The sequence below is a fragment of the Schistocerca cancellata genome, chromosome 11 (genome assembly GCF_023864275.1).
Source record: "Schistocerca cancellata isolate TAMUIC-IGC-003103 chromosome 11, iqSchCanc2.1, whole genome shotgun sequence".
Lineage (NCBI taxonomy): Eukaryota > Metazoa > Arthropoda > Insecta > Orthoptera > Acrididae > Schistocerca > Schistocerca cancellata.
In genome coordinates, this window is record NC_064636.1 from 21,472,114 (window position 1) to 21,491,841 (window position 19,728).

Consider the following 19,728-nt stretch of genomic DNA (forward strand, 5'->3'; position numbering starts at 1 on the left):
TACCATGTGCACCATCCCCTAATGTTACGTCAGTACACTCTACTTCTGTAGATACACTGGACAGTCCACACTGATACACCAATATATTGGGCAATTTCATTCACGGTGTGGCCATCGCCATGCCAATACACAATAGCTCCTTTCTGCCACGTTTCAATGCTGTGCCAATTCCATACAACTGACTGGCACATATTTTCCATATACAGCACTCCAAAGTGACCAGTGTACTCTTCTAAGGACGTGCCTAATATTTTGTCTGCTATACTAAGCTGAACAGAGGCTATATTCAGATATCAATCTGATTTTTTTTTAAAAAAAGAAGAAGAAGATACTGTTTTCTGTTTAAATAGCTGTTGACTTTCCAATTTGCTCCTGTGCTGAAAACTCGCGTTAACTGAAACTACAGATACCCAAAGTAGGCCTCGTCCCATAGTATAATGATGACGTGGCATAGAAAAAGAACAGAATATGTGGTGAATTTTCTTTTGAGTAAGGATTAATTTTTGGAATGTTAGCTGTAATTACAGAATGAACTGCAGAGTAGCCAGGTTTAGTTGGAAGTGATAATTTCATAGCGATTTGGTGATGCTTCAACGACAAATACAAAATCTTGCATGTAGTGATAGATACACCGATCTGTAAAGCAGCGTGAGGTCTAGGTTAGGTTGAAAGGTGACAGTGTCGATTGCAAGTTGGTGAAGCAGTACCAAATACTAAAGTTAATCCAAAAAATTACCTCGCAGGACGATCCTCGGTAACCGGGCGGGCAGCGGCACACTTCGACATCGCGGACAGCTGCCTGACCCGTAGGCTGCGGCACTGCCGTGTCGAGGGAGATGTCGGAGATTCGAGTGGCGGTGGTGAGTGTCGCGTGGAAGGCGCGCACCAGGATAGCCTCGACAGCAGACAGCACGCGCAACATGTCCTGCCGAGACGCGGGTCCCGGACCTGTCGGAAGCAGCCTCTGCCACACACCTTCCTTCAGCTGCACGCTGTATGTCTGAGGACAAATGAACGATCTGTTACTGAAGGTGTCTTAAATAACAACATTATCCTACAAAGTATTTTGTCAAGTTATTTCGAATATACAGGATATTTACATAATATTTGACAGTTTCACAAAGCTATGTTTATATAAACATTGAACATATACACAAGACCTCACAATCCAAAGACAAGAGGTTCATGCAAACTTTAAGTGTGCCTGACATTACACAGACAGGAATCGAAAGTGTTACACCATGAACTCCTCAACCAAATGCTACCAATCTCATACTCCAATATTTCCGTGCCTGTAGTGCATGTCGGTTAAAATTTCATCCGTACGGGAGCTTCCTGAGAACTAGAACTTTTCACATGGACATCACAACATGGCTTACCCAGAAAAGTGCACGTGAAGCTTACCACCACAACTCACGCTTTGGGAGATGGTGAATCATTGGCATGAGGGACATGTAGCATCAAACCAACAGACTGGAGTAGTCCAATTACCGTAGAATGAGTGGTAAGGGTGGGTATGGGTCCTTCCACAAGGACTACACCACAGGAAGACTGTAGGATTGTTCAACTTGCCCTGAGAGATAGATGAAAACAGCTGAAATCTGGGCATGGGATGTAGGCAGAGTGTCACCACAAACTGTCAGGAACACTGCATCAGAGACAACAGAGACTTGCACAGTGTAGATAGGTCATTTAGTGGCATTCTGTGATATTTAGGGACGAGTCCTGTTTCTGTTTTTGGTGGTCAGACTGATGCCAATGTGTCTGCAGATGACCTGGTGAAAGGTCACAGGAAGCAGTGATTCTTGAGACTCGTACCTCTTGTCACGGAATTCTAAGGAAAAGCCCATACGTTGCAAGAATGATGAACTTTGTTGTCATACCTCTCATAACCGGGATATCAAAAGGCATTCCAGCAGAATAACACAAGACCCCCCACAGGGCAGTTCACACCACAAATGCTTTTAGGAATGTATGGAGCCTTGGCTGGCTTGACCAATCTCGTCGTTTGTCACCCACAGAGCACGTCTGGAATACGATGGAAAGACTTAAAACTTTCATATCGGTCTCCGGGCTTCTCCAGGCTGAAATTTTTGTGGACTGACACTGTGTTAAATGCAGGGCAAGATATTTCTCAAGATGACATTTTTAGGACGTATTTGTGCCCATGTGGGTCACACATCATACAGACTTCAGTTCAGAATAAAATGAACGTTTAAACATTTAATGATCATTTAGTGATAAAACATCTCAAAAATATTTGATAAATATTGGACTGGTGCTTAACGGTGCTGCGCTTTCTATTAATGGTTTACACGAGTTGTTTGGTTGGTTGAGAACTATATGTAAGGAAACACTATTTCTAGTGTAAATACTTACAAATGGTACGTCAGGCCTGGTGTCTGGGACGCCTGACCAGTAGATGCTGATTCCATTGCCCACAATAACAATGTCCGTGTCATAATAGCGGCGAGAGTTCGGCTGCGCCGAGTACGACTGTGTGATGTTCAGATAGCCGCCATATGACTCGAGCTGAGAAAGACAAAATTAAAGAATTAACATGATGTCTAACCATAATTCAGGTTGTACAGGGTACACAATGTGATGACAACGGACTCGACAGAAACCAGTCAGGTATTTTTGTCAGCTGTGCCATTAACTTTACTGGAACTATGAGTGCAATATGTAACCCAATATAAACAAAACACTAGAAATTGTTGAATACTTTCTGCTTCATATAAATATGTTTTGTATTAACTTTACCAGAAATCAACCAAATATTTGTGTCAGCTGTATCTTTGAATTTCCATGAGAACAAATGGCTGTAATATGTAATCCTCTTTTAACCATTGGAAATTGCAGATTATTGTCTGTTTCATATAAATAGGTTTTGCATGAAGTTTTTCTATCAATCAATGGATATTACTGTCTCAGCTGCTACTATTTAGAGTCCAAAACACTGCCGCAGTTCTAGGAACACAATATCTTAAGTATTTGCAACAAATACTGTATCTGCATCACTGTCAGTGTTTTTACAAACAAAGTGTACGTTTACACTGCAGCCTCACTGTCGGTAGATCGCTGTTTACTGCTGGCACACTGCTTCTAGGTGCTCGCTGGGAGCCTTGTTACATTTACGCTGCAGCCTCACTGGTGGAACGTCACTACTTGCTGGTTGCACAGTGTCTCTCCTGACACAAACCTTTTTCCTGCAGCTGTTCACATAACTAGTTGAGTAGATTATTTACAGTTTGCTAAGCAAAAACTATGTTCTATGCATCGTTTGCACAAACTCTCTCTCTGTATCAACTACTTACAAAGTTTCATGTACCAACATTAAGTGGAGGAATCTAGAAATATGCTACAGCCCGCTACAGCTCTTGCAATGATCATGAAGATTAATGTAACTAAAACTTGTACAGTGGCATTTCAAATCATTTTCTGTATGCTCCATACTTTAATGCATGGTACAATAGGATGTACCCTCGGCCATGCACTTTACAGTAGTCTGCAGAGTATGGATGTAGATGGAGATGTAGAAGTACAAGGACGCTGCGCAAGAAACTGGGAAACAAGGAGCAGTCAAATGTGGGATTGCTAGAGTGACAGCCAATCACGGTTCAAGTTTCAGGACATGCGGCAACGGTCACGGCATAAAACACAAACCAGCTTGATATCATCATCACCCGGAAAGAACTGCAGTGAGGCAAGTAGCAATGGTGCACGTTAAATGCGCCGGTGAGACCCGTGTGAGTTTTTTTAGTCATCGCCAGGTCAAATTGGCGAGCAGCAGTGTGGCAGCCTTAACACAGCCTACGATACTAGATCACAGTTGCCACTCTTTTAGTTTAACATTCCACCTATCTCTTTTACAGATAAGGAGTAGTAATTGGACTGTGGCACAGCAGCGGGGCACCTACCTTGTTACCAGTGAACGAAGGGGGCAGAGACCAAAACAGTCTCTGCTCGGCTCCACTCACACGGTGTTCTATCTCGTTGCGGGCCATATTCACTGTGAATCCGTCTCTGATTATTGTCTGTCTGTTGCTGCAAAAAGAGAAACAGAATTTCTTATATACCCCAACAGAGACTGTAACAAACTACTAAAATTACACATTCCAAAAAATCTTGTTTGGTAGCAAAAATTTACAGCTGTGAAGAAATAAATGTGACACGGCCATAAACATTGAAATAGCAATTTAACAAGTAGCAGCTATGGGTTTGCTGGGCAGCACACTTCACACTTCAGGTCTCAATATACAATATACACACACACACATATCCATCCGCAAGGCCTTTACAAATGTCTGCTTGTGTCTGTGTATATGCGGATGGATATGTGTGTGTGTGTGTGTGTGTGCGAGTGTATACCTGTCCTTTTTTCCCCCTAAGGTAAGTCTTTCCGCTCCCGGGATTGGAATGACTCCTTACCCTCTCCCTTAAAACCCAAATCCTTTTGTCTTTCCCTCTCCTTCCTTCTTTCCTGACGAGGCAACCGTTGGTTGCGAAAGCTAGAATTTTGTGTGTATGTTTGTGTGTCTATCAACCTGCCAGCGCTTTTGTTTGGTAAGTCTCATCATCTTTCTTTTTAGGCTATAGTTTGATGTGGGCAAACAGTTCTCCTCATAGGGAGACCGCACAAGCCAGCACTCTTCAATTTTGTTCATAATTACAGACTCTGAAAGTCAGTGCACGATCATCAATCCCTAATTCTCAAAAATAAACTATATTTCTACTTATAGAAATTCAACAACTCCAACTGCTGCAACTATACAAATTAATGGGGCTCCTCTCATGAAGGTGGATGCAGTTTGTAAAACAAGGGATGGCAATCGGTCGTAACCTTGCGTTTATCGCATCAGATCTAGCTCATCATCACTGAGCGGCCTTCTTCAATGTAGCAGATAAAGTTACCACGTTTCAACCATTGTTTACCATTATTCAAATTTGAACACTCGAAGTGTATTTTCCAAGAGGGACTACGGGGGGGGGAAAAAAAAAAAAAAAAAAAAAAAAAAAAAAAAGGAGAGAGAGAGAGGAGGAGGAGAAGAAGAAGAAGAAGAAATGTGTAAACTTTATCTGCTGCATCAGAGATGGTGACTCGGTGACCGAAGTCTAGATCTGAAACAATAAACAGAAGCGCAACTTGCTGCTGCACCTCCTCTCAGAAAATGAAATTACTACAGTCACTTAGCAGTTTCAGGTTCCAGATGGAGTCAAATTTAAAACAAAGTGAATAAATTCCAGTACCTCGGTGTTCGACTAGAGACTGATAGTTATGCGAATGAGGATGTGCGAGCAAGAACTGAAGCAACATGGATGTGATTCGGAGATGTCACTGGTGTTCTTTGTGATAGGAAGGTGCCTACTGGCATTCAATCAAAGATGTACTGGACAATGGTGAGGCCAGTTGCTTTACTGAGTATTGGCCCCCACCTAGAAGTGCTGAACACTCACTGCACGTTGTCGGAATGCGGACACTGAGAAAATCGTTAGGCATTTCTCTGTTTGACCATGTCAACAACGCAATTTGACAATTAGTTGGAGTGGCTCCAATTAATGAGAAGACGCAAGAAGTGTTTTGGACATACTGTGCAGGTATCGATCAGTCCAGTAATCGGCTCAGCCTTTCATCTCACTGCCAGAGGACCAGGGACAGTGTGGAAGGCCTAAATTATGGTGGCTTGACATTATAAACATAGATCTAATATCAGAAAACCTGAATTCACACAAAGCATTATACTGTACAAAATGGCATGCACCAAACAAAACAGTGGATTCTGTTCCAATGGGAATCCACTAGGAAGAAGAACAGTACTATTGATATACAAAAGTTTTCATTTAACAATAAGGCATTTCACATTTTTGTATCAAATTTTAATTTATTTTTATGCAATTAGCAATTAAAAATAGAAATATTTTCGTCTACTAAATGGTGGTGTTTCACATTTGTTATTTAACATTTCCATTCGAAGAAAAAAAAAAAAGAGGTGTTACTTTGAGCCTCAAACCACCAACTTTACAATTGCAAGATTCACGCACTATACACTCAGCTAACAGTGCCTCTAGTAAAGTGTTCAAAACGATTTCTACTTAACAGCACTCCAAAATATGGAAACATTTCAAAGGCAATTTTTCAAGTCGGTTTTTTGTGTCGTACTGCTTTAGGATAGATGCCCAGGAACTGACCTTGAAATCTTATAGGTACAAAGAAAATCAAAGAGGCTACTCCGTAAGGTCCCCTCGTAATTGAAAGGAGCAGAAGCCCCGTAGAAGGAACATCCAGAGAGGGCCTTACTTGTCAGCGAGCGTGAAGCCGTGGTTCTCGTCGAACACCTGCATCGGGATCTGCTGGCGGTACAGGTTGGACGTCTGGCAGGTCTCGGACACACCGTTGCAGAAGCATTCCAGGCACCCCTCGATGTGGTCCTCGGACAGGGAGAACGTGCCCCGCCGGCAGAGGTTGCACTGTTCGCCTTCCACGTTTGTCTGCACGGGTGCAAAAAAAATGAAAATTAATGTCTGATAAAACTCCTCTGTGTGACACCTCCCACTTCATCTTTGTCTACTTTTGTGCTCACTACCTTCTCCAATCTCCCACTCTCTCATCTCTGAAGAAGGAACAACAGTTCCCAAAAACAAGACAGTGTTGCCACTTTTATTTTTACACGTTACTCGCCTTGGGAACCAAAATTACTACAATCAGTAATGATTACAAGAAATTATGATTGAAATGTACAAGCTAACCACAGTTTTCAAAAGCTTTGGGGAAAGTAATGTATAGGAGAGTAGTAGCACATCTCAGTACACATAATTTGTTATCAGACTTGCAGTTCGGTTACAGGAAAGTAATACCCACAAGAATTCAATTCATTCCTTTTCGTGAGAGGTGCTGACAAGGCTACATGATAAGCTGAGGAAGGTAGGTATTTTCTTTGATTTTACAAAGGCACAAAGGTATCTGATTGTATGGACCATGCAATACTTTTGCATAAGCTGGAAAAAATTTGCAATTAGGAAAAAAGCTCAAAAATACGTCAGCTCAGCTCACATCTGAAAAGTAGGAAGCAGAAGTATTTGCTCCAATGTCAACAAACAGGGAAGAGGTTTGAAGGTGATTGCGGCCATACGAAGTATGGGTGCCACCACGGGGTTCTGTTGCGGGTCCGTTTGCTTTTTGTGACATACGAGGTGGTTATAATTAATCTTTTGTGACTTAAGAGGATCTCCCACAAAAAACTAGTGATCGTGGAGTAACAGAACTACTAGGGCTGTCCAGAAAGTAATGCACCGCATTTTTTTTCTCAGCCAAAAACAGTGCTACAAATGTGCAACATTACGTATATATTGCTTGAAGTGTCCTGAGTGAGCGTGCCCAGTTTCTGTCACTTCCGACAGAGCGTAGCGGCAGGACAGTTTCAAAACGGCATCTGTAGATGATATATGTTACAAGCAACCTGCCGTCATTGAATTTCTTACTGCAGAGAAAGAAACTGCGGACAATATTCACAAATGCTTGTACAAAGCCTACAGAGCATCTGCTGTTGACAGAAGTACAGTTAGTCGCTGGACACGGAGAGTGAGATCATCAGAAGGCAGTACGGCGGAGCACCACGATTTGCAGCGGTCGGGGAAACCGTCCACGGCTGCCACACCTGACATGTTGCAGTGAGCTGATGCCATTCGTGAGGAAAGTTGCATTACGACTCGGCAGTTGGCACTGCGTCTGTCAATGATGAGGTGATTGACATAGTGAAACATTGGCTCCACCACCACACAAGGAATGGTACCGACAGGGCATACACGCCATTATTTTGTGCTGGAGAAAGGCCATAGAATGGGATGGAGATTACTTGGATAAATAGGGTGTGTAGATAAAACACCATTCTTTCGTGTGTGTAATTCTCACTATGTTCAATAAAGAATTGATGAAGAAAAAAGGTGATGCATTGCTTTCTAGGCAGCCCTCATATGCGGAAACATTTGTAACAACACCTGGAAAAGAAATAACGAATAAACCAGTGACACAAATGCAGCTGAATTTCTGTACAGGAGAGTAACATTAGGTAATTGCGTATGTGTTTACATTTCAGGTTCAAATGTTACTCAATGTGACAATAAGCAGCATGTAACGGCACTAGAGATATCATTTGACTATTGTTTGAAGAATATTTCGAACAGTGGATTATGGAACGTTCAGCTGTCACAACACAGCTCGTACACTGCTTGATGGTAGGACACTGCGTCAGCATTATCAGCTGTGCAACAGTAACTTCTTCAACAATTTATGGTGCAATTGGCTGTCAGTTTCTCCTACGAACAATTCCCAAATTGCCAGTTAATTTGAACTTCCAAATCACGTTCTTCAACCCCGGAGCAGAAAGAAAACATCCCCATATTCCTTTAATGCGCCGATACTCGTGAAGAGCAGCAACACTATTGCTACAGCTTTACAAGTAAAGCCCTTCTCACTTTGCCCAGACCCCAGCTGAACGTCTGCAACTGTAACACACACTGATGCTCGCGTTCCAACCCTACATTGCTGAATCAGCACCGGGACCTACCGGAAAGTCACAATGCTAGCCCTATTAACAACACAAATCCTGCAGCACAAAGTCTGAACGTCATGGATATAAAGTTGGGTACCCATACAGCATATAATTTTCTGTCTACATTGGCTCAAATAGTGAAAGTTTGATTATAACCACCCTGTATACCAATGAATTGCTGCTAAACATAACAAACAACTCAAAGATTATTGTTCCTGTCGCTAACATATATGTTACTTGAAAGACATGGACTGTAATATAAATTATGTAGCTAATGGGGTAGTCAATAATATCAGTATGTGACATTTAAAGAACAATTATCATTTAACTGTAACAAAACAAAATGCATAGTTTCTGGGTTGTGTTGTTTTGAGAGAGGGAACTAGTCAGCGAAGTCATCGGTCTCATCAGATTAGGGAAGGACAGGGAAGGAAGACGGGCGTGCCCTTTTAAAGGAACCATCCTTGCATTTGCCTGGAGTGATTTAGGGAAATCACGGAAAACCTATATTAGGATGGTCGGACGCGGGATTGAACCGCCGTCCTCCCGAATGCGAGTCCAGTGTGCTAACCACTGCACCACTCGCTCGGTCCATAGTTTCTGAAACAGGACTGTTGTTAAAGGTAAATTTTACTGTCTCAACTTGGTCAGGCAGTCAGTGAACACAGTTATACATTCTTAGGCATGAGGGTAGACAGAAGGCTTTCTTTGAAGCATCGCATTCAAGATCTGTTGCAAAAAAACTGTATGCTGCTATATTCACTATTGGAATGACATCCGCTTCAGAATGAAACTTCCGTTAAGTGTGGAAGGTAGGAGATGAGGTACTGGTGGAAGCAAAGCTGTGATGATGGGTTGTGAGTCATGCCTGGAAACTTAGCTGACAGAGAACTTGTCTGCTAAAGGCAAGGCGAGTTCGAGTCTCGGTCCGGTATACAGTTTCAATCTGTCAGGAAATTTCATGGTCTCCACTGCTCCTCAACTGTCAAGGTTTGCATACTTTCATTCTATTAACCTGTGCGGTGTTATATTTGGGACAACTTCGTCCATTCACCAAGAATATTCTCAGAACAGATAAGGGCAGGCAGACAGACCTGAAGATTCAGTTCACAAAGTTCATGTAGGCCGTTGTTCAGGTGTCTCTAGAGTTCTAATTGCTATCCCTGTACATATGTACTCCATCATGGCATTTGTAGATGGCAATATCAACTCACTAAAAAAAACTGCACCATTCATACAGTGAAAACTAGACAGAAAACATTTCCTTGAAAGGACTGTACAGAGAAGTTTGCAGCATTCAGCAGATTTTACTTTTCACAGTGTTCCATCAGAACCGGAAAAACTAACTGATAAACCCAAAGTATTGAAATCATAGATGAAAGGTTTCCTTGAGCACACCTTCTGTTCGATCCAAGAGTTCCTCACAGTAATTGAGAACTTTTCTCTTTAACTTATTACTATTTATATAATTTCTCCCTTTGCCCTCATGGTTTAATAATTTTTTATATAAAATTTCTAATCAGCATTCTATAAATTATGTACTGGCTCATTCCAATAGCTTTGGCCCATGGAACATGGACAACATAGATAATAATGTCACATGGCATCAGATAGTATGAAGGCAAGGTACTTCATTTTCCTTAGTTCTCCAGACACATTTTCCTCAGTTCTCCAGGCATAATACTGTTGGATTAGACTCGATGTGAACCTCCAAAGCATGTCAAGTACTGTAGGAAATCAGTTCCACTAACGCACCTGTGATAGCCCAGTTTCAAGTGAGACCAATGACATTTCTCGTGTTTCTCGTGTTTGAGTTAGAGTAAAGTTTGAAGTTGAAGTCCCATTTGTGATGGATCTGGGAGATGTGTTATTTTCTACCGGATTTGTCGATACCAAATCTAATGAGGGAGGTTGTAAATATTTTCTTATATTTTTGTCAGAATATTTTTTGTGAATTGTAATTTGCCTTATTTTATGCTAATTTGCTTATATGTTCAAGATTGACAGCATATTGATTAATATTAGTAGATGTGATGAATAATGGCAGAGAGACTGGTTACAAGTGGAAGCTTGTGTGTTGTGTGAAACGTCTTTGACGCTGGAGTCGTCTTTGACCATAGTCAGTCGGCAGTGAACACTAGGTGAGTGACGGTGGAACAATGTACAGGTCCCCGTTATAATAATTTGCAAGTGACCAGCAAAAATGAGTTATTCTACTACTTTTTTATATAAACATCAAGAAGGAAGCACATTCGGAAAAATGGTATTTGAAGCACCAAAAATGAGGCAAACGCATTGAACCAGGACATTTCCGTAGCAGACGAAACGGCATTATGGAATCATACTTTCACTAGACGACTGAAGTAAACACAAAAAAATCAAATACCATCTTATAAACATCCACAGAAAAGTGAGTACTGTCACGAAATATGCTAAATTCAAGTATATAAAAAATTCAATGATGTCACAAATTTTGGCTGCAATCAATTGCAGCACAGAGTTGTGCTAGAAGGTTTTACTATATGCCACGCACATATTGATAAGCAAAGACATGTCTTCAAAGCACAATATTCATTATGTAAACAACTTACAAAATAATTTCACAGTAATAACTGACATTGGACAGATTTTTGTATTTTTGCCAATCTACTTTGGATGGCATTCACAGAAATCAATTCACTCTTAACTGCTGTTTGGCATCTCTCTAAAATGTGTTTAAAGACATCTCTCTCCCCATCAGTTTAAGGGATGTGAGTTCACAAAAATGAAGTATAAACATGAATATAATACGAGAATTTAGTGGTCTGAAGACTAGCACTATTTTAATTTATTTTAGTATTAACTTAAAAGAGTTTTTTCCTTGCTTATTAAATTTGTTTGAATGTATTTTAATGTTGCAACAACTATACTTGAGTCCACTATTATTTCTACAACACTGTGTGCCATCTTGACAAGCCGTGCGGTCCCAGGCTCCTCGTCACGGACTGTGCGGCTACACCCATCAGAGGTTCGAGTCCTCCCTCGGGCGTGGGTGCGTGTGTCGTCCATAGCGTAAGTTAGTTTAAGTTAGATTTAGTAGTTTGTAGGCTTAGGGACCGATGACCTCAGCAGTTTGGTCCCATAAGACCTTATCACAAATTTCCAAAGTTCCATCTCGGCAAAATAAAATAAACATAATTGTTACAAAATTTAAAATGATTGAGAACTGATTTGTTGAGGGTATTAGATTTTGCAAATCTGTAATATTTCTGGAAACATGGAGGATTTGGTACAGTATTACGATTTATATTTTAGTAAGAAGTAACCAGGTGAAGCATTTGAATTACAATTGTCTGAGTGGAACATAATATTTCTTCATTACCTGTGGTATCCGCTGAATAAATGTTACTTTTCAAAAAAGTCATTTAATTTAATTTTACTATTGCACAATTGATATAATTTTGGAATTGGCCAAAGGAGTTACTCTACATGAAACCTTTTAACCTATTACGGTCTTTACTCGTTACAGATCCTCAATTTATGGCAGAATAATATGGGGTGACGAAATTAACAGTTTCCAGCATTTGAAATACGGATTTCATGCAGAAATCCTACAACACAATTTCACGATTATATGGTACCTAGGAAATCAGCAAGCAATCAGAAAACTTGTTGTGCTGTTGTGCCTTACGTATAAGAAAAAATGGAGTTCACTTGAGATCAACACTGGTAAGTGTCAAAGAGATGTTTCTATGAGTCACAATGGACTTTGCTTTGATAATCCATAATGAAATTATATCACAGCATCAAATGGTATCAGCGTGCAACGGACTGACTCAAAGACTAACCTTGCAGACGCACGGGCAGTCAGGTCCACGGCTGCCCCGCGGGTCACAGTAGCACGTGTCACTGGTTGGAGGCCTGTCTCCGGTAGGACGGCAGTCGGCAGCTGTTCCACGTGTCGCATCACCCTCGTAGCCTGGCTCGCACTGCTCACAGTTTGGACCGGTGGTGTGGTCTCGGCAGTTCTGTGGAGACACACGAGGTTTTCAATAGATGAGTTCACATTTCTGTTACTGCATGTTTGACCTTTGTACTGGGTGTGTGAGAGAGTTGATACATGTTATGCTTACAGGATCACAGGAGGGAGGTTGTGCAGTTATAGAAACTTATGTGTGACAAATAATACACAAAAGAAGAGAATTTATTTTACCAACCTACCTGGCTTTCATAGAGTTTGGAAAAGAATTTGGAATGGTAGATACAGAGAACGGCTGTAGGAAATTATGGCAAAACGTGGATACCAAAGCAGATAATAAATTACATCAAAAATCTGTACAGTGGAACATACACTATACCTGTACTCTGAAATTACACAGCGGACAAGGTTTTAATAAAACAATGTAAGAGACAAAGACTATTAATATATACAATGCCATTAAGAATGGAAGGAAACATATACCTAAGTATACATGGCACTATAAGCAAAACATTAAAAAATACACAGAGAGACATAAAAATGGAATTCTACAAGGTGATGGCTGTACCCATTCTAATGTATGACTTAAACTAGGTTATGAAGAGAAACTATTGTAATCATGTTCAGGTACATGAAATAAAATTTTTACGAGCAGTCAAAGGTTGCATTAAATTGGACAGGATTGCTAATTAAAGCATCAGATAAAAATCGAATTCTACAAGGTGATGGCTGTACCCATTCTAATGTATGAGAAACTAGGTTATGAAGAGAAACTATTGTAATCATGTTCAGGTACATGAAATAAAATTTTCATGAGCAGTTGAAGGTTACATGAAATGTGACAGGATTCCTAATTAAAACATCAGACAAAAACTGAATGCCTTTGCAATAAGTGAAAAATTAGAAGACAAAACAAAACTAGAACTAACATCTGGAACGAACAAGGATTTTAAAGACGACCTTAGAGGGACGTAGGACAGCCAGTTAAAAGATGGAACTAGTTAAAAGATGGAACTGAGGACAAAACAGGTTGATAGGCCTAATCTGTGAAAGGTAGAAGAAGGAGCATCACTGATTTTGGTTGATGTTTGAATCACTATATGTATTTCAATGTTCTAGTTGACTATTATTGCCACAATTATGCCGGAAGATAGTTTTACTGTCCTCTTCTCTATGGACTCCTGCATTGTATCTGTCTTTTTCTAGGCACTCGCTGTGTTCTAGTTTCAATTAACCTTTCAGAAAATATATATATATTTTTAATTCTCTACTCTCCCAGTCTCACCATATGTTTGTTAAGCTTTGTTGTTCCTATCTTGTTCTTAAGTTTTGAGATTGCCATCCTTTTTCTGATCTGCTTGTACCCCATTCTATCTTCTCATCTTGTGCCCAATATCTCCTCAAAAGTTTCATCTCTGCTGTTTACATTCTATTCTCTTCCCTTTTTGTTGCAGTCTATGTACCTGCTACATATGCTAGAATGCTACATATGCTAGAATGAGTTTGTAATAAGATGGACAGATAACTTTCTTACATTCATTTTGGTCGTGTCTGTTCCACAGAATACAGCTTCCACTAAACTAGAAGCCATTTGTTCTTGTACTCCTTCCCTAATTTCCTCTACTATCTTGCCATCATTTGTGATCACACTTCCTAAGTATCAGAAAATTTTATCACTTAGAAAATAGGGAGTGGGAGGGGATGGGGTGCAGGGTAGGTAGGGGTTAAATATTGAGACACTTCTCTCCAGAAATCACAAGTATAGAGAATGAAGCCCAGGGTTGTGGGTGAAGACCCAACAACACCTGCAATGGAAAAGGTAGGATTATTACACAAACATTATTTCAAACGTGCTACTAATAATTAGAAAAAAATTTCAACTTAGAAGTTACGTGGAATTATATCTAAGGTAGATTTTCCCCTCTCCTGACCAATTCTATAAAGAGGAGTTGGTCATCTTTTTAACTAGCCTATACAAATGATGAAATTTAAAGTACTAAATGATTAACGGAAAATCTCGTATAAAGATGTGAAACAAATACTAACAAAGAGATAGAGGATCTGGCCAGTACTTACCTCAGCTCAGTACAGCCGATAGATACACAAAACAGAACAGTAGATACACAAAACAGAACAGAAAATTTACATTCCTAGCTTTCGGAACTTTGTTCCTTCATCAGGGAGGAGAGAAAGTGGATTCAGTTACTCACAACCCAGGTTATGAAGCAACAGCGAAGGTAAACAGGGAGGGTAGTAAGGATGGAGGCATGGTCGTCAGAGGGAAGCCTCCCTCCTTACTACCCTCCCTGTTTACCTTCCCTGTTGCTTCATAACCTGGGTTGTGAGTAACTGAATCCACTTTCCCTTCTTCCCCTCTCTCCTCCCTGATGAAGGAACAAAGTTCCAAAAGCTAGGAATGTAAATTTTCTGTTCTGTTTTGTGTATCTATCGGCTGTACTGAGCTGGCCAGCCCCTCATCTCTTTGTTAGTATTTGAAATTTAAAGTACTTTACACTAAACAGGTACCCAGCTTAACAACTTCCTTGTTGATGGCAGATTATAAGAAGCTTTTATTTGTAATTAGATATCTCTGAGTGCACTCACATAGCAAGTTCCTTCCTCCGGGTGGCACTCGTCGGAGTGTCCGTTGCAGTTGCAGGGCTCGCACAGTCCGAGGTAGAGACCTTCAAAGGAGCGCGTGTAGCCCGCATCACAGTCTTCACAGGACAGGCCGCGGTATCCCACGGGGCACGCGCACTGCTCCACCGGGAAAGCGCGCTGCTGGCCGTTGTTGCGCTCCTGAGCTATATCCATCGTCACCCGGATCAGTCTGCCGCGCGAGAAAAAGAAAAGTGTACAACCGGCTGAATTCTTCTCAACGGAAATACTAAAAGGAACTTCCAAAATTGTTTACAGAACGTCTGCAGAGAACTTGTCAACTTCCCTTCCGTAATGTACAACAGGCACTAAAGTGATCACCACCTCTATAAAGAAAATATATTTAAATTGGGCAAGGAACAGAGGAATTTGCCTATTATCTACTGCATATAAAATATTCTCCAACATCCTCTCGAGCAGACTTGCAGCCTATACTGAAAATGCTGTCGGTGCCTATCGATGTCAGTTTCGTCAAAGAAGGTCTGCTGTCTATCGGATCTTCACAGTATGGAAAAATACTTGAAAAATGTAAAGAGTTTGGGATTGATGTATATCACCTCTTTACAGACTGCGGATCAGCCTAAAACAATACTGACAGAAGGGAGTTTGAGATTCCTGAGAAATTGATTGCGTTAGTAAAAGTGAAGTTGAGATAGAGAATGTGTTATTATGTGCTGCGCACAAAAATGTAAGTATGAGTAAGAGAATGGCAGAGAGGTTCACTGTCCTGCCTTCTGCTTAATATAACCTTCGGAAAGGTTATAAGAGGTTTGGACATCAATACAAGAAGGTTAACCAATCAGTTCTGTTGCTAACATGCGCATATGATACTGATATAATTGCAAAACATGAAGAACAATGAAAGAAGCCTATAAATCTTGAAAGAGCTGCTACTAAGATAAATCAACAGATAAATGACTGTAACTAAAGGAAGCCATGTAACTAAGGAAGAGTATCCTAATGATAAATAGAAATTGGTTCACGTAAGTCTGACATCTGTAGTTTCACTTATCTAAACTGAAACAACAATGTCAGCTCTGAAATCCAGAAACAAATATTGACTGCCAACAAGTTGTACTGTAGCCTCAGAAAATATCCTAAATCTAAGCTACTGTTCAGGAAAACTGAAGTTATGATGCATAAGATATTACTGAGGCTGGTGCTAACATACAGCACTGAAATGTGGACATTAATGAAATTGGATGAAAAGCAACTTGGCATATTTTAAAGAAAGATCTTGAGGCAAATTCTTGGACTAGCAAAAGAATATGGTGTCAGGAGAAGGAAATTCAACTACGAATTATTCTGGGTATAGACAGTAATTGTTTACGGTGTACCACAGAGGTAGGTAATTTCAGACAAACTAACTCATACAGGACACTTGATGTTCAATCAAGTCTGAAAAAGGTTCAAATTGGTCTACAATAGACACCTAAGCTTCACTGCATGTGCACCACACCACAGTAGTTCATTTCTTTTCTTACTAAAATCAACCTTCCCTTTGTTCTTCCACTTGCGTAAATTTTACCTCCAAATGTTGTGAATTTTAACAGCATAAAATTAACAATTAAATCATTTTGTTTGTCTGGACTCCTTACTACAAAACTATTGTGCTTGTAAGGATTAATCTTTAGAACAAATTGTAAATATAATCAATTTTTGTATAATGTTTACAAAAGTCTTTTTTCTTTCATTACCCTTACAGGAAAGTTTAAATCAAGAGTGTTAACAAAACAGCCACCTAAGTCCGTGGCGTAAGAGAGAAAGAGGATATAAAAAATGTAACAAGGCATGTATACACTGTAGCTTATGTGAATTTTGTAGGCCAATTTGGTGTTGTTTCCTCACTTGGTGAATCCCGAGTGTCCTATATCACATAGCTCGTCTCTACTGTCCCACACCATTGTGGTACATTGTAAAAAGTGATCATTTACACCCTGTACATTCTATACAATAAACAAGACAACGTCTGTTCATTAGAAGACGGGAATGGGCAGGATATATATTAAGACTAGAAGGGGCAGGACACATACTGAGGTTATAAACAGTTATCATTTAACTTTTTATAGTCTATATAATGAAGAAGACAATGTCTGTGATAGCAGAATTAAGAGGCTAGAATGGGCAACACACAATGTAGTGCCTGAGGAAACTAAGAGAGTTGGAAGACCAAAGCTAAGGTGGCAGGAAGGGTTCAGGCAAGAAATAAGAAAAACTGGAATTCAGGATTGACAGGAACGAATAGAATAATTTAAAGAAGGCCGATGAGCCAATGATGATGATACTGAATAAGGTCAACATGGTAGGGACTGAAACACTGTAATCAGTGATGGCCTCTTTGCACTCGGCATGCACTATATCCCTCATATATATTCATTCCGTATTGCTTTTCCACATTTCCTAATGTTGTCTACAAACACTGACGATGAACAACTTTCTAAGTTAGTCTCGCTCTCAAACTCAAATACACTCAAGTTTTGGACGTACACAAGTCGCTGCAGAGAGCCACGAGATCTCTGAGATATAATGGAAAAGAAGCGGCACTCACGCAGCCTCGCGGGTGTTGGTGGTGTAGGTGGCCTTGACGAGGATGGCCTGGACGTCGGCGAGTGCCATCATGATGTGGTCGCGGTGCGTCTGCTGCCCGTCGTTGCGCTGCCAGTACTGCTCCAGCAGCGGCACCGAAACGGTCTGCGGCCGGTCCGCCTCGATCTGGTCGCGCCCGAAGTACATCAGCTTGATGTCGTTCGACTGCAAAGAGAGAAACTCTGTGTAGCGTGCCACTGCACGGTGTTTCCGGATGTACGAGAACTGTGTCTGTTGCCAAACATTCTCTGTAGAGGACCAGAGTGCTTGCAACTGCTACACCGCAGTGGCCACTCAGATCTTCCCACACGAGACTAGTTTTCGTAAACTCCAGATAGGGCCACTTTCTTCCTAATGCACCCTCGCATACTGCTGACCTGACGTTAACACCAGCTATCAAAGAACTTTACACAGTTTCTCTTCTGTTTCCCCCTCCTTTGTTCTTCCATCAGTTTTCAGTCTGTGCACCGTTTCGAAATTTCCTGGGAAAATAAAACTGTGTGCCAGACCAGGGGTCAAACCTGGGTACCTCGCCTTTTGCCACCGAGGGGTCCGACGAGTGAGCCATCCGAGCACAACTCACGACCTGCACTCACAGCTCCGCTTCAGCCAGTACCTCTTCTCCTACCTTGCAAACTTCACAGAAGTTCTCATCTGTACCTTACAGGATTAGATCTCTTAACATTGTCTGGAAAGGTTCTGGATTCACATTTCAGCCCAGTACACAGTTTTAACCCATCAGGAAGTTTTGGAACAGCTTATACTCCACTCCCTTGGGCTTTAGCTAACCATTTCTGCACATTACGCTTTCCTTGTATTAGTGCTGGTTCCACATGGATGTTTGATGCACCTGCCAGCCTGGAGTGTGATTTTGTGACATTTTCTGCACTCATTCAGGGCGAATACCAGTTATCCTGAGGTTTAAGAGGCCTACCCTTCCTTCCCAACCTATCCTTTCAAACCGTCCTCCCTGAAAAAGGAAATATCAGTTACAAAAACTAGGTAATAGCCTTATTCTACTTTTACAGTCCAATTTGAGGTATTAATCCAGTTTTACTTCTGCCTTTTTCTCAATCTGACAACTTCACATTTCTCCCCTCCACACTATTTTTACAAGTACTCCCCTTTATTAAACATCAGACAATTTGAAAGAATTCTTTGTTTTTTACTTCGAGTTTTTTAAAATTTTAAAACGATAAACCTCTTAGGTCGTAAACAGTGTGATGAGAACATTTGGAAGTCTTTAGGAGGGAGAGGCACTCACGCTGATGAGCTCGACATCTGGGGCATTGTTCCTGGAGCTCTGGCCGCCGGGGGCTGGGACGTAGCGCACCGTGTAGTTGAGGTATCCACCGTACGAGGTCACCTTGTCTCCCAGGAACTGCGGGGGCAGCATCCAGTAGTACACCTGAAAAACAACAAAGTCTCCATTAGAATGGGAATCACAAGTCACAAACCATGCGACACTAAAAATACACGATTTCTTGCCATTGTTGTTTTTGCAGTGTTCAGTTTGAAGACTTTTCAGATTACCCTCTCCATACTAGTCTAATATGTCTGAGCCTCTCCACCTCTGCATAACTACCGCTGCCTACACCCAATCAGTCTCCTTCCACATGTCCCCCCCCCTCCCCCCCATTTGATAATTCTTTGCTGCCTCAGGATGTGTTGTATCAACCAATCCTTTCCTTTAGAAAAAATTGTCCCATAACTGCCCCCCCCCCCCCCCCCAAAGTTCAATTTGGTATCTCTTCATCATTTTTTCAATCTACCTTTAATTTACAGCAATTTTCTGGAGCACCACATTTACTTTTAAAAGCTATTCTGTTCTCATCTGAATAGTTTACTGCCTACATTTCATATCCAAGCAAGCCTAGACTCCAGACAAATACTTTCAAAACAGACTTCCTAAAACTTAAGAACCATATTTGACATAAACCATTTTTTCTTTTTCAAAAATGCTTGTTTCGCTATTCC

At 40.9% G+C, this 19,728-nt stretch overlaps 1 protein-coding gene across 1 annotated transcript in view; it reads right to left on the reverse strand.

Moving 5' to 3' along the window:
- The window catches only part of LOC126108671 (basement membrane-specific heparan sulfate proteoglycan core protein), a 761,963-nt gene that overhangs the window by 143,898 nt on the left and 598,337 nt on the right, over positions 1 to 19,728 (reverse strand). The window contains exons 40-47 of the mRNA XM_049913980.1: positions 19,016 to 19,159; positions 17,714 to 17,916; positions 15,112 to 15,337; positions 12,377 to 12,556; positions 6,299 to 6,489; positions 3,921 to 4,047; positions 2,380 to 2,532; positions 737 to 1,000 (exon numbers count right to left, since the gene is read on the reverse strand). Of these exons, the coding sequence (XP_049769937.1) occupies positions 737 to 1,000; positions 2,380 to 2,532; positions 3,921 to 4,047; positions 6,299 to 6,489; positions 12,377 to 12,556; positions 15,112 to 15,337; positions 17,714 to 17,916; positions 19,016 to 19,159 (1,488 nt within the window). The remainder of the gene's footprint in view (positions 1 to 736; positions 1,001 to 2,379; positions 2,533 to 3,920; positions 4,048 to 6,298; positions 6,490 to 12,376; positions 12,557 to 15,111; positions 15,338 to 17,713; positions 17,917 to 19,015; positions 19,160 to 19,728) is intronic.